Consider the following 14,305-nt stretch of genomic DNA (forward strand, 5'->3'; position numbering starts at 1 on the left):
AGGCAAAGATGGCAAAGAGGTAGAGTGAGAGAAACCAAGGTGAAACAAGAGTGAACCTCGGAAGGGCATTCACTTGATGGAAAGACCTTAGGGTTCAAAACCGACATTCAGTTGGCATTATTTTAGATCAGTAAACTAAATCTGCCTACTTATTAATTCAACCGGGTGTTTGACTCATTTTTTTTAAATATAAGACTGAGATCAGGGTTTCTAGTTCAAACTGGGATTCCTACGGTTGTTTCTTGGCTGGACAGAAACCAGGCTGGTAGCGGTAGCCATGTAGCTAACGCTACTGCTAGCTACCACTTGCAGCCAGAAGACCAAACAAAAGCAACAAGGAAAACAGGACCAGCCAGAAACAAATCTGGATGGCTGGATGCCAAAACCAACACTAGCAGCCAAACAAGCATCTAGGATTCACTGTCTATTTAATAATCTAAACCAAGAGCATGTTTTCTGGCTGTGGCCTTTCTAAAATGAACAGTGGTGAAACTTGTGCTGTTGGGAGTTTCTAGGCTATGAGGAAAAGGGAAAGCAATCCAGTCTTTGCGACAGTGGCGCCAAACACATCTGTGCTCCTCTATGTTCACCAGCTGGTTGCCACCTTTGTCTTTCTGCCGCTTGATGCTGAGCAGACCATGTACCATACATTTAGCAGAGATTTTTTGTGATTCTTGTTTCTTGATCTTCGTAAACATCTTTGCTCAGGTGTGAATGGTATAGACATTAGCAGGGCACGTTTACCAGTCAGACAACAACCAAGACTTAAATTTTGTAGTTCGGCCAACTGTTGGAATTACCCTTAATTAGCTTTAGCTGATAAAGTCCATCTGCAACATTTGTCATTTCAGCCGGAGCAATCAAGGTCACAGGCTAAAAATAAAGAGCCCAGACTACCATTGTATTTTGGGATGGCAAAGGGCAAGCTCATTTTTAAGTCTGAAATCCATCCTCAACACACACGTGGTAAAACACTGCTCTGAATGTACATGACTAAACACAAGGTCTCTGTGTTTACTGTGCTCATCTCCCTAGATGGTCACTCCGATATCAACCCCCTCTCCCTGTGCTATAGGGAGAAACCATGTTGTACAGTAAGTCTCAATGCTATGAGATTCACTTATTACTTTCCTCCCATGTTGGGAAAATATTACGGCCACTTGTCACAGTCAAAGGTAGTCATCACAACAAAGTGGAGCCTATAACTGGTATATTACTTATTACCAAGCCAGTTTTGTAGGCTGTATGTCTCACAGACACCTCTTATCTGTCAATGAATGACCAACTACAGGAAAAGGAGCGATAATGAAACACGAACTGTACGGGTTGTAACTCTGACTGTTCACAGAGTGGACTGGTGGATATGTCAGTGAAAATAGATGGATGAGGGGTATGTGCATGCACCTTGCAACCAAGGCAAAGAAAATGATGGAGTTAAAAGGGGGACAGTGACCTTGATAAGACAAAGCCCTGAAGATAGTATCGGCAAGTAAGAGAAAGCAAGCACTATACAAGATAAGTGTGTTAAAATAAAAATGGTCAAAAACAGTAATGTGCAAAAAAAAAAAAGAGGATTAAATGGTCGTTTTCACAGTGGACAGTTATGTCACCATGCCAGGGAGCATATTGCAAGAGATGGTGCTGTCCCTTTAACCTTTAAATGAGGCTGATGAGTGCTAGTTTCAACAGTGAGCCTCGACAGCAAGCAGACATTTAAATGCTGCTGTTTCTTTAAGGCACTGGGATCTCCCCTTGGGAGTAAAGCCTGCAGTGTACTTACAGCAGTGGCTATACGGTCCTGCCTCCATCACACAGGCGTTTGTCAGTGTGAGAAAGCACCCAGCTGAACCAAAGACTGAACCACTGTGTGTCGACAAGGCCTGCTAACAAAGACAACCTTTCAGCTCTCAGCAGTTTCCCCCTTCTCTCTTGCTTTTTGCAGCAACATTCACAGCAGTTCCAGATCCACCAACAGAGGATCTAGTGCACTGCCTTGACATACATCTCTATCTCTGCTATCACATGGTGAAGCGGGGTGACACTGGCATTCACCTTTGTCCAAGGTGCAGGCAGGCACCACCCAAACGCTCAGCTCGTCACGTTGGTAAACAAGATCCTCAGCACATAAAGCACCAGATCAACACTTATCACCAGGTGCCATAATGTTAATCTACAATTCATTGCATTACGACAAATGAGAGGCAACTGGTTTTAACCAACCAGACAACAAATTACACTTTGATATTTAAACAAAGTTGAATTTTACCACTGCCTTATTGTTTTCCTGGTAGATCAACAACCTTCATTCAGTCAGTCACAAAGTAATAATTGACATACTTAGAGTTTCACTGACAACAACAGTTGGTCAGTTAAGAATTCAAATTGTCCCTACTTGACTTTAATGACTAAGGAAGTACTGAAAGGAGTATAGCCTATCAGGGCTGAAACTAACAGGTGTTTTTATTCTGAATTAATCTGCTGATTATTTTCAAAATTACAAAGTGCCAACTATTAAGATAATCTATTAGTGAGCCAAGTCTTTTATCATCTAAAACATTCTTTGGTTCCAGATTCTGAAAAGTAAGCATATGCTGCTTTTCTCTTTTATATATATGTAATCAGAAATATCTTTCCGTTTTGGTGAAGAAAAAATAAATATAAAGAGTCATCTTGGATTCTCTGAAATTGTGATGGGCATTTTTTACTATTGTAACTTTTATGTACTAATTTGCTTATTAAACTGAAAAAAATAACCAATTAATCAGTGATGTACATAATTATTTGCTGCAGCCCTAAGATAGTACTTTATTTCACAGAAAATTATAAACTGATTCATTTAAAAGGGAATTCTATCAGACTGTACAACATATCGTCGTTGTTAGGCAGACACCTTGTATCTCCAGATTTCATTTATTGGTCACCCTTTACATCTGCCAGTAGGTTTTACAGATATTTAACCAATGAAAATTAATAACAAGAGTGTGTGACTAAATCTCACGGTGTTCAGTTATTTTAAAAAACAGATTTTTTTTTTTCAAAGGTTTTGGATATGCATGGTTACCACCCAACAATATCTAATACATAAACACAATTCATGGCATTTCACAATACTTATAATTATTTTAGGTTTTATACATCTACAAGTGAGCAGTTACCAGTGACTGACAACGGAGGAGGCAATACTCATGTCAAGCATGTGTTAGCAGTTGATCGTAGATAACAGGGCCGTTATTTGTTTTAGTCCATAAGCAGGAGCTCAGTAACAGCCTCTGACAAAACAGAAGCCCTGCTGGACAGGCAGTGACATTCACTGGGTTACCCCGGGGAGCTGTGAGACTTGGGACAGACAGAAACATGTGGACAGACAACTGTGCTGGAGTCTGGGTTAGCCCAACAGCCGACATGAGAGAAGCCCTCTCCATGTCAGGCCCAGCCACACCATTACACAAGTCAAAAAGTACTTAAACTATAAAAGTCCAATCTGTCTGGTTCATGTTGAAAATGTAGGCCTAAAACAGATCGTTACTGTAAACATTGAAGGACCAAAAATTAACAACAGGGAAACATAAATTTCCATCTGAAATTAGTCCTCAAAATAAAACCTAAATAAACCAGATTCCATACAATCAGGGCCTATTAGACAGGCCTTGTCGAGCTTGTTTACTCCAATAGAGCACCCTCTTCACACCATTATACATTCAGATAAATGCTGGGTCCAGTGGGCCACAAGATACATGGAGCAGTGTTATGGCCCTAATGCCAGATCCAGATATAGCTGGACACCATGGGGATAAAAATACCCAAACAGATGGGAGGGTTCACAGGCAAGGGGGGGAGAGGCAGCAAGCACAACTGAAGATTTCAGAAGAGAGGAGAACTGCAATTACAGCTGTTTGCTAACCTCTGTCTTCTATGTGGTTAGTAAGGCCTTCAGTGGATGCCCACTCAGAGATAATGACCTCCCTGGGAGATACAAATGTAAGGATAATCATACACAGACCAGTGTAGCTGTGGTGGAGATGACGCCTAGCTCCCATCAGCTTCAGTATGACTACTTAACTGAAGTCTGAGTTAGGCCTTGCATACATTGAGGCATTGTCAGAGGAAAAAAAATATATCCGTCAGTGATCTAAGTGCTACAAGTGGCAACACATGTACAGCAAAGAAAAAGATGTGAAGAGAAAGGTTTATGTGTAGAGGAAATGGTTGAGCAGTCACTTGCTGCCCTAGAAGCTAACACTCAGTAAACAAACAGGCCTTGACATTTCATGTGGTTTTTCACAGTCTAAATGCTACTAAACCAGTGGCTCTAGGAAAAAGAAAAAAGAATTCACGCTGACACAAAACAAAAAGACACAGTAAATTATTGATTGTTCATAAGGTCGGGTGTGTACTTATTAGAGAAAGAGCTTCCAATTGAATCATCTCCACTGACTGAGAAAAATGTAGAATTGGAAGAGCAGAATTTATGAATTCAGCTTTTACAAAGAATATTGTTTTTTCTAAAACCTTCAAGGCATCAATTTCACCAAAGACCAAAGCAAGTAAGCTCTGACTGTATAATATTCAGATATTATACAGTCTAATCTGAGCTCAGCCTTCTTCATCTATTTGATAAACAGAAGCAGAGCATGGTTGATTCATTAACAGTACATGAGACCAAGTTGTGAAAGAACGAGTGGGTGGAAAACAGTTTCTATTTACTTCCTGTGTCTATCACTCTTAGGTCAAAGAGTCTGCTGCACTAGGAGAGTCAGCTATGCAATAAACAAACTAACCTTAACTGCTAAAAAGGCATAATAAACACCCGTTAATTATCATTCTTCATTTAGGATGTGGACTCAAATTGGAAATGTACCAGAACAGTGCTGTGATGCATACATGGAATTTTGAGTTCATAAATCAACCTTGAGGATGCACTTACCAATTTGATGGCCACATATTCATTAGTATAGAGATTTTTTCCCAGCCGCAGCTCTCCAAAGTTCCCGCAGCCAATTTTTTTACCCACACGGAAGTTTGGGCCAACCATAAGAACTCCAGAATTGGTCCCTGAACTCCGGCCCCCATGTCCAGTCCTGCTGCCTGCTGTCTTAGACATCTTTTTCCCTTCCTCTGTCTCTCCCTTGCCCCCTCTCTTGTCAAAATCCATAAGCTTGTGATACCCTGGCCTCTCCACGGTTATTCTCCAGCCATGCAAACCATAGAAACTCCTATAACAATGGCAGAGGATGCTTTAAGGAGGGGGAGGGAGGCAAATCTTACAGGACAGAGGAAAGGTGTTGCTGCTCAAATGTGCAATGGTTCACAAGACAGTTAAACGAGCTGAACCTACAGCTGAAGTGCCCCGTGTGTCAGTCAGACAGCTCTTTTGCTGAGTGCTTCCCTTTTTTCTTTGTGTTCCTTGTTTCACAAAGGGGCTCCTTTCTTGTGTGTTTCTCCAGTCTCAGAGTAGCACGTCCCTGCCTGAGGAATAGGCAGGTTGTGCTAGCATGTGCCCACAGACACACATAAAATACTAGTCATAGAAAAGCACTCCAAAACCCAACTACTGCATCCACAAGGCCACTTGGGAACATCTCCTGGAGCGCCTCATTCCTTCTGGTCAGCCTTCAGTGACAAGGTGGACAGACTCCATGTTGCAGGGTCACAGCAGACGAGGTAACCCAGAGGTAACTGAAAACAGGTGACAGATGGGTTTGACGTATTGGATATCTGCAAAAGTAAAAAGAGACAGAAATCAATCTGTAGGTTATGATGCTGAGTTTCATCTATGGTGTGTAGAGTGTGAATCATCTGTCGCACGAAAGCTCGGCAAACTAACTTTTTTTAATTTAATTTTTTTTATAAAACTTCCCTCATCACTTAAGTTTATAATATCTTGTGGCCTGTTTTACAAAACAGAGAACAAAAACTAAAACCAAGATATGCATGTTTACTACTTGCAAAAGAGATTACCTCTCCAGTGGCCACCCCATTCTACGTTTCCAATTAAATGCACTGTCAAATATTATATATGTATCATCTGTGAAGCAATCTATATAAATCAAAATACAGAAAAAAAACAGGCAAATCAATCACTATCTGCTCCCATAACGCTTCATGGCCATTAAGAGATTAAAATTTTCAGAAAAAAATTTAAACCTTTTACTTGAAGATCAAATTATGTCTACTGTGGCTGTTTCTTACTATAGTTGAAATGAGATCTTGCTCCAGACCGGTGCAAGGCAAATTCAATAAAGCAATCAATATGAGTGGAAATATTCCACAGTGGAACTCGAACATGAAAGAAAATATAGATAGATCTCAAAGTTGTATTTTAATGTGCAAGACTAATGTCTCTAATGTTGTGAAATGTTAAGATAAGTTTCAGGCTCATAATTTAACGGTTTCTGCAAGTGTGTAAATCCTCAGATAAACAGAGAATTAAATCAGTGAAAAAGGATGTGCACAGGCCAGGATTAGAAACAAATACATAGGCTTCTTCCCTTATGCAAAAATGTTCAATGGTGCAAACAGTGCTCAGGTTAAAAAAGTGACAAGACAGCAGACTACACTATTATAAAAGCAATGTCAGGCACAAATGACATCAACCACAACCATAACTTCAGTTTTCATTGGCAGTGTAATTTGACCATCTCTGCGCAGCTTTTTGCAAACAATCATATGCAGACGTCTCCATCCAGAGTGGCTCTTCCAACTCCCCCATGTCCATGATCTAAGATGTTGGTGGTGCTGAAGAGAGCAGGTAATGCAGGCACTAGCTATGGGCAGCTATTCTTTCCTATGGAAAGGCACTTACACGGATCAATGGCTGCTGTAATGCCTCATCTCATCATAACATTTGCATCATTGTAAAGCATAATATTGGAAGGATTTGGATACAGTCTTGTCTACAGCTAGTTCAACTGTATCTGACCGACCAAAAAACTACTACAGCTATGACAGGACTAAAATACAGAATTGTCAGATTAAGGAATGCCAGTGTTGAATCAGCATCATTTTATGTTAAATATATATTAAAATCCTTCACACATGTTATGTCTTTGTGATTTAAACCTGTTCTGCACAAGTTTATTCTGCAAACAATGGAAGAGATGACATTTCCCAAACAAGCCATAGCTATATTATAAAATTACACTTGCTACTGGAGCCTAAAACAAAAAAGCCCACAAAATGCACAGAAAATCTTTTGTGTAATGTCTGTATTATGACCACTGCAGAGAGAATGCCTGAGAAAAAGAGCACATTCATAAGGCCAGTATGCAGTCAGTCATTACACTGTCATGTCATGTAACATGACGATACTGTATGACATGAGAGGAGACTCGCCTACCTGGTCACAAGATAAGAAGAAAAGACAAGGTGGGTAGAGGCTATTACAGCCTGTGTGATGCAACTGATCACAACAACTGAAATGGCAAAGTACACAATGCAAAAAAACGTCTTCTTTCAAGGTGACACAAAAAAACAACACTCAGGCATTTAAAATAAAAGTATGCTCGTGTTGGAATATAAGAAAGCATAGATCAGGTAACTTTTTGACTATGTTGGCCATATGTCTAGACTGTCTCATTTCAGGAAGTTGTGTATTGTTTTCATATCCGCTGTCTGGTATATCTGTCAAGCAGTTTAAAACATGCTAGGTGAGTAGCTATATATCGCAATTATTGAAGTGGCCTTTACAAACACAAAGACGAAAAACACTATGAATGGTAACGCATAAAAAACGTTGAGTGGCTCTAACGACGGCTGGATGATCGGCAATAGAAATAGCTAGCACTAACACGACGCAAGACGATTTCCAACGTTCAAATACGAATCCAACTATCAGCAAAAGCTTTCAGCTGACATTAAACAGTGGCAACCACACCAGATTGCCAAATTTCCCTCGTCTGTGGTGGAAAAATACCTGCCTTTTAGAAATTATGTTAATGATAGCTAATAGCTAACTGGCTATCGAGTATTGCCTGGCAGCTGTCATTAAGCTATCGGGTGATCTAAAGTACCTGCTTTCACTCTATGTGAGCACCATGTTTGTTTTCCGATACGAGATGAGAAATTTAAAGTAAAATCTTACAAACGAACCCCGTCGATAAGTGTGTTCCGAAAACCAAACGGTAACGTTACACTCGCTGGTCCGGCGAACAAGGCCAAATACTCTCAGGCTATCCTGGCGTAAGTTAGCAAGCTCAAGTTAGCTTGATATGGTTCTATCGTAGGCTATTTGTTTCAGGTAAATCATTTTCTTGTGATATATACATACAGCATTAACGACAAATGAACAAAAAGCAGATGTCTATCTTACTGTTGCAGTCAACTCGACATGTCACACAGCTAACCTGGCTAGCACCTACGAAAAACACCGTTCCTTTCGGCCCAACGCCTGATTAAAAACCGATGTAACGTTAACCAATCTGTTACCGACACAAGCCAGCTACGGATAGTGAACTAACGTTAACGTAAATTGAACAAGTCGAAGCAGGACACAGCATAAAATATTCATTGATTGGTATTCTCTATGCTAGCTGGTTAGTTAGTAAATGCTTAATAACAACGTCCATAGCGACGATGTTACTAATGCAATCAACTGGAATAATGTTAAAATAAAAGTCTAATTTGTTTCACCTGAATGTATCGCGTTTGAGTTCAGATTCCTGATATTTTCATTACCCTGGCCACTCGAGGCAACTCCTTAATCCTAAACAACCGACTGCTCACCAGCGGCAGCAGGGGATCTCTTACCGCTTAGCTCAGTAGCTCGCCACTTAGCAAGCTAGCACACGAAACACTAGCGAGAACGTTAAAATACAGCGGGACGGCGTGTTTAAAAAACATCTGTCGACAGAATTCTTGTCGTTAAAATGAAAGCATGTTACCTTTAAACGACAGCTATCGAAACGTAGTCGAAGTCATGGCTTTTCGTTCGTGGGTATCTTTCACATTTCGTGTCTCTAGTCCTCAAGTTGCTATGATTTTGTCTCTTTAAGCCTCCCGATACCAGGACACAGCGTCACTGCGCTACGCTAAAGAAAAAAACACTAACGCAACTGGTTTGGTGAATAAAGCAAAAGACGAGGCGTGCGTAGTTCACGGAGTACCTGCTCCAGACTGATTGATTTGTTTGACAAATTTGAGGTTTTGACACAGGTGAAGATAAAATGATGTGAAGACATTGAAACATTTACAACCCGGTGAATGTGTGCAACACAATTCCGTTCTTCAGTGTGATTATTAAACACAAAATAGGGGAATTCTTGCCATGAATATGATCTCCCCAAAACATGGATTTTTTTGTGCCACGTACAGGTTGATCCTTATCATGACCACAGTAAATATTTGAGTCAGTACTGTTACAAATAAAATAAATTTCCACATGTGCAAATACTGTATGTTGCCATAGGACTCACAGCTGATGCCCAGTTGTGGAATTTAAATCAAATTTATTCAACAACTATTGTAATCTTTTTCATCTTTTCCATCCGTTCAAAAGAAGATTTCACCCATACCATAATCCATAATTAAAATGTCAGTGAAATGATCTGACAGTGATAGTGAGCTGCTGCCACAAATGAATTCATATCTCACACTAATAACATGTTATGATCTTGTCATTGCAATACAATTTTCTACCCTCGTTTTATGATAGCACTGAATGATCACCCAGCCTTGCATCCAATAGTTCACATCTTTTTCTTGAATGAGACCTCCTCAATGAATGAAAATGCATGATCTTATTGTTGTGGTGTTGTAAATGTGTCCCTAAAGAACACTTTAAATGAGTGAAACCTATCATACTGGTAGTACCACTAAGCCTAACAAAAACCAAAACAAACAAACAAAACAGAGAATTCAGGAACAAATAATTTTATTTCACATTTCTATGTTGCAGTGCTTTGTTACAATAAGGAGCTTTTCTCAAATGCTTTTACCGTTATTATTACCATGTAGCTACTTGGCATTGTAGCCAGCTTAATAATGCTGACGGAGGCAGCAGTATGTTTAAATGTGGTATTGACACTGCTGCTTCAAGCAAATCCATACTTTGTCTACTGAAAACAAAAATCTGAAAGTATGTGACTGTACAGCTTTACATACCTTTAGTCAAACAGGCATTCAGTAAAACTTGCCAAATAAAAATTCACATTCTGTGCTCTGTCTGTAGTCAGCTTTACAGAAACAGGGCAGTAGGTGCTTCTGAATCTTGCTGCCTTCTTCCACACAGGATCTCTTCAGGTGTACCACAAGAAGGGGAAACTTGTGGCTGTATGTGTCAGGTGTATAAGTCCACCATCTGTTACAGCCCCAGGTGAGGGTGAGGCACAGCTTTACTAGAACAAGCAGTCTGAAGGGAGAGGCTACAGTTTTTAGTAACTGATGATGGAGGAACCCCCAGGGCGGAGCTGTGCTGCTGTATGATGGGCCAGAACACCGGGGGGAGGGTGAGCTCCGTGGACAGCACTCCCACAACAGGCTGGTGTGGTGGGTGGCTGTAGCGCTCCCCTGTCATGAAAGGGAAAAGTGGAGGAGATTGTAGTCGGAGGGGGCCCCGTGAGATATCAGAGTCTGCTGAAGGGGCCAGCGGAGGGCAAACATCCCTACTTTTATCCACAGGAGGAGGAGGAGGGATGTCGCTGTCAGTGCATGATATGATGACGCTGTGCTTGTTTTCAGGCCTGACTTCCTCCTGTCCCACCTTCCACCGATGTGGCGTCTCCTCCAGACTGTTGTCTCTGATGAGTGGGGAGCACTTCTGACCTTTACGAAACTTTGCCCTCCTGTTCTTGAACCACACCTGGGAGAGAGAGTTAACAGCTATAAGTTTGCTTATTTGAGACATTTCTCTCTCTATATATATAAATATATATACATACACACACACACACAACTTCTGGTTGGTTCAAGTTTTGTATAAACTAAAGTTGCAGTCAGGTGCTGGGTGGAGTGTTCTCTCACCTGAATGCGAGCCTCAGGCAGGTTGATGCAAACAGCCAACCTCTCCCTCATGCCAACATCTGGGTACTGTGTCTGTTGGAAAGCTTTCTCCAGAGCCTGCAGCTGGGACACAGTGAACGCTGTGCGGCTGCGGCGCTGCTTCTGCTGGTTCCCATAGCGAGCCTCCAGAATCAGTTCTGGTGGGACGGAGAGAGAAACCAAAAAAAAAAAAAAACCATCAAAATATACTCTGAGTCAGCAGAGGGTCTGCCTTGCTATTTTTATTTACATTACATTTACATAATTACATTTATTTTGCTTTTCTGTGTTATCAGGGATGCAGTGGAATATGGAGGGCCACAAGTGTCATGGAAATAGCTATAAAGATTACAGACTCAGTTTTTTTAAGTTCACCCTCCTCTCTGACTTAAATCTTAATCGACATGAAAGTACTCACTATCAAGAAAAATATCTCCTGTAAGTGGTACACAATTTTACATTATCTGATTATTATGACTGAGGCATCAATGTGTAAGTAGCATTTTATTGTTGTATTTGGTTGAGGTTGATGTAGTTTTAACTATTTTACATTACTGTTGATTAGTTTCATTTATCTGTACGGTAACTAGTATCTAAAATTGTCAAATAAAGTTGAGTGCCTCAAAAGTATCTCAAAATTGTACATGTCCTACTTTATAACTGATAAAGTGGCTGAATAATACTATAAAATTGAAAGAACTTTTAAACCTGAAACGCACATTGGATCTGCACAGAACCCTAACGACCTACCTGCCAGCCTCTCAGCCACAGACAGTGTGTGCACAGTGGGGCCTGCTGCCGAGTAAACGTGGTACTGCTCTGCCATCTGGTGGTGCAGGTCGAACAGCATAGAGTTGACCCCGTGAAGGGGATACACACCGCTGCTGGGCGTCCCGCAGAAATTCAAGGAGTTCATGCTGGATCTAAGGAAACAGAAAGGTTTATACCGAAGGGAGTATTTTTAATATGGGCATCGTTAGAATATACTGAAGGAGACAATGAGGCTTCTCCCACTCTAAAACCTTTGGCAAAGTCTCTACATGAGACTTTGCCAAAGTCTCTACATGAGTGTCATCTACTTCTAAAACTTTTGAAATACACTTGTTAACAGCTACTTTCATGGAGGCAAGGCAGCAGTTGTTCAAGAAGGAATGAATGAAGATGCTATTGTTTGGTAACATGCTAAATTGTAAAATTGATAAGCAACAAATGCACACATCTCAGAGAGAATGAACTATCAGAGGAGCCAATATTGGGTCTGAACACTCCCTGAACTGTCTTCATTATTGTCTCCTCTTACTTTTCTGGCTATTTTATTAATTACTGTTCAAACTGTGAACTCGCTTCTTGCAACTTAATGAAAAAGTCTATATGAATTGCAAAAGATTATACTGGGGGATGGGGATTAAAATATTAAGTTAAAAACCGTTTGGTAAGATATTTGTTCTTCTACAGGGTTAAATTTAAACTCACCTGAATATTCACACCTTACACACAGTTTTACAGCTATTTTGCATCTCACAACTCAAAAATCAGATTTCATTGATATCCACCATACAAATAACACAACTGTCTCCTAACTGAGTGAATTTCTCACTGATTAAAATAAAATAAAATCCTTACCTGTTTACCTGAGATCCGGACCCTGAGCAGAAGCGTGAGATCCAGGTGCGTTTTTACGCAGAGGTCGCGAGTTGTGGTCCAGTATTTCCCAGTCCTAGTTTGGGCCTTATGTCCTCGCACACCAGTCTTCTTTGTCGTGGCGCGGATCTCATTCTCCGAAACCATTCTCACCCACGACTATTTAAGAAGCATTTACCCAGGCTCCCCTCAGCCATTAGCCAATAGAAAGAAAGGTATTAGCCGGGATTAGGTGGGATGAGGGAAGAGAGGGGGGTTGCAAGGGGCTCAAGTTTTTGAAACTATTGAACTTGAGAGATTTATGCCAAGGATCCCCGTAAAAGCGAGCGTTTCATTCCCTCCCGTTAAAACAATTAAAACAATGTGGTCGGCTAATCTCCGAGGCAGGACAGATTAAAATAACAGCCTTTGATTGTCCTCTCCTTCTCAGCCCTCTTTCTCCCATACCGCTGGCTTTGACAGAGGGGGTTTTCTCTGAGGGTTTGTTTTGCTAACAAGCACCATATTTTTCCTATAAACTGTCACCATGTGAAGTTAATCTGAACCTCTGCTCAGTGAGAACAATGTCTTTAGGTGCAGCTGAACTAAAGTAGAAATCTTTCCAAGAGGAGAAAAAAAACATCCAGTCATCACTCCTCTCATGACAGTTTATCATTTTTTGCAGGCACCAACATTTTCATCACCAGTACTTATGGTACATTTATAGAAACCATACTCCATTGGTGGAAAGTAACTGTTCATTTATTAAAACTGCACAGCTTTGAGATTCCTCACTTTAGTATTTCTGTTTTGTGCTGTTCTATACTCCCACTCTAAATTTCACAGGTAAATAAATGCATTTTTATATCTGTTGGTTGCAGTTACAAGTTATTTTGCATAGTTAATTTTTACCCACAAAACATTTAAGCTTGTAAAATATGATGCATTGTTATAGATTAAACAGTTAGAATTCATTCATTAGAACATTAAATGCTATGGACACATTAGCGATCATCAATGATCACATAATGGTGCCATTCTCCATTCTATTTTTTTTATACCTATACATATTTTACTGATAATGATTTTGTAAATTCATTTTAAGTAAAATTCAAAATGCTGAATTTGGTTTGATAAAACCAGAGCAGCTGAGGCTGAAATATCTTGACTTTTAACTAGTCCTTAGTTAAATGGGTAAAGTTCCAAAAGTTATTATATGTAGACTTTGGAAAGTTCCCTCCAGAGCCACAGAAGACTTTATATGACTGTTATCACAGACTGAATTATTCTTTTGTGATGATGTGAACTGAACTTCAGGTGTAAAATTGATGGAGTGCTTTTTTAAAGTAAAGTAACTGAACACTAAAATACCTCAGTGACCACTGCAATAATGTGAAACCATCTAACTTCACTTGCTGTATTGTTTAAGGCAGTCAGTATACTTCCCTGAAGCCCTGACTAAACTTGTCCACACCGATGGAAAATGCCCAGAGGAAAAAAAAAAAAACAAAAAATAATAAACTGAAATAATAAAACTATACTCGCCATTATGAAGTTATTTTTATTTACACAGCCCCAAATCACAGATTAGTCTCAGAGGGCTCTTCAGACCATACAACATACAACAGGCTCCTTAGATGCACAATTTGGATTAATTTAAAAAAAAAAACAAAACTCTTTCATGGAGAAAAAGGGGGAGAAACCTCAGTAA

The 14,305-nt window shown here is 40.1% G+C and overlaps 2 protein-coding genes across 6 annotated transcripts in view; both read right to left on the reverse strand.

The window, feature by feature from the left end:
• The window catches only part of csnk1g2b (casein kinase 1, gamma 2b), a 34,516-nt gene extending 25,514 nt beyond the window's left edge, over positions 1-9,002 (reverse strand). For 4 of the 5 annotated variants that reach the window (XM_041040030.1, XM_041040028.1, XM_041040029.1 and 1 more), the window contains exons 1-2: positions 8,880-9,002; positions 4,925-5,715 (exon numbers count right to left, since the gene is read on the reverse strand). In XM_041040030.1, coding sequence (XP_040895964.1) covers positions 4,925-5,152 — 228 coding nt within the window. In that variant the 5' untranslated portion in view covers positions 5,153-5,715; positions 8,880-9,002. Of the gene's footprint in view, positions 1-4,924; positions 5,716-8,628; positions 8,753-8,879 lie in introns of those variants that run through there. The other variant, XM_041040027.1, reaches the window with a different exon arrangement.
• Positions 9,003-10,297: 1,295 nt separating this feature from the next.
• On the reverse strand, positions 10,298-11,890 carry zgc:101100 (uncharacterized protein LOC445169 homolog). Its single transcript, XM_041040412.1, has 3 exons — positions 11,725-11,890; positions 10,957-11,132; positions 10,298-10,795 (listed from the first exon to the last, which is right to left on the reverse strand). The coding sequence occupies exons 1-3, from the start codon at positions 11,888-11,890 to the stop codon at positions 10,298-10,300; spliced, it is 840 nt and encodes a 279-aa protein (XP_040896346.1).
• Positions 11,891-14,305: the final 2,415 nt, after the last annotated feature.

Source organism: Toxotes jaculatrix, chromosome 6, assembly GCF_017976425.1.
Source record: "Toxotes jaculatrix isolate fToxJac2 chromosome 6, fToxJac2.pri, whole genome shotgun sequence".
In the NCBI taxonomy this organism is placed as follows: Eukaryota; Metazoa; Chordata; class Actinopteri; family Toxotidae; genus Toxotes; species Toxotes jaculatrix.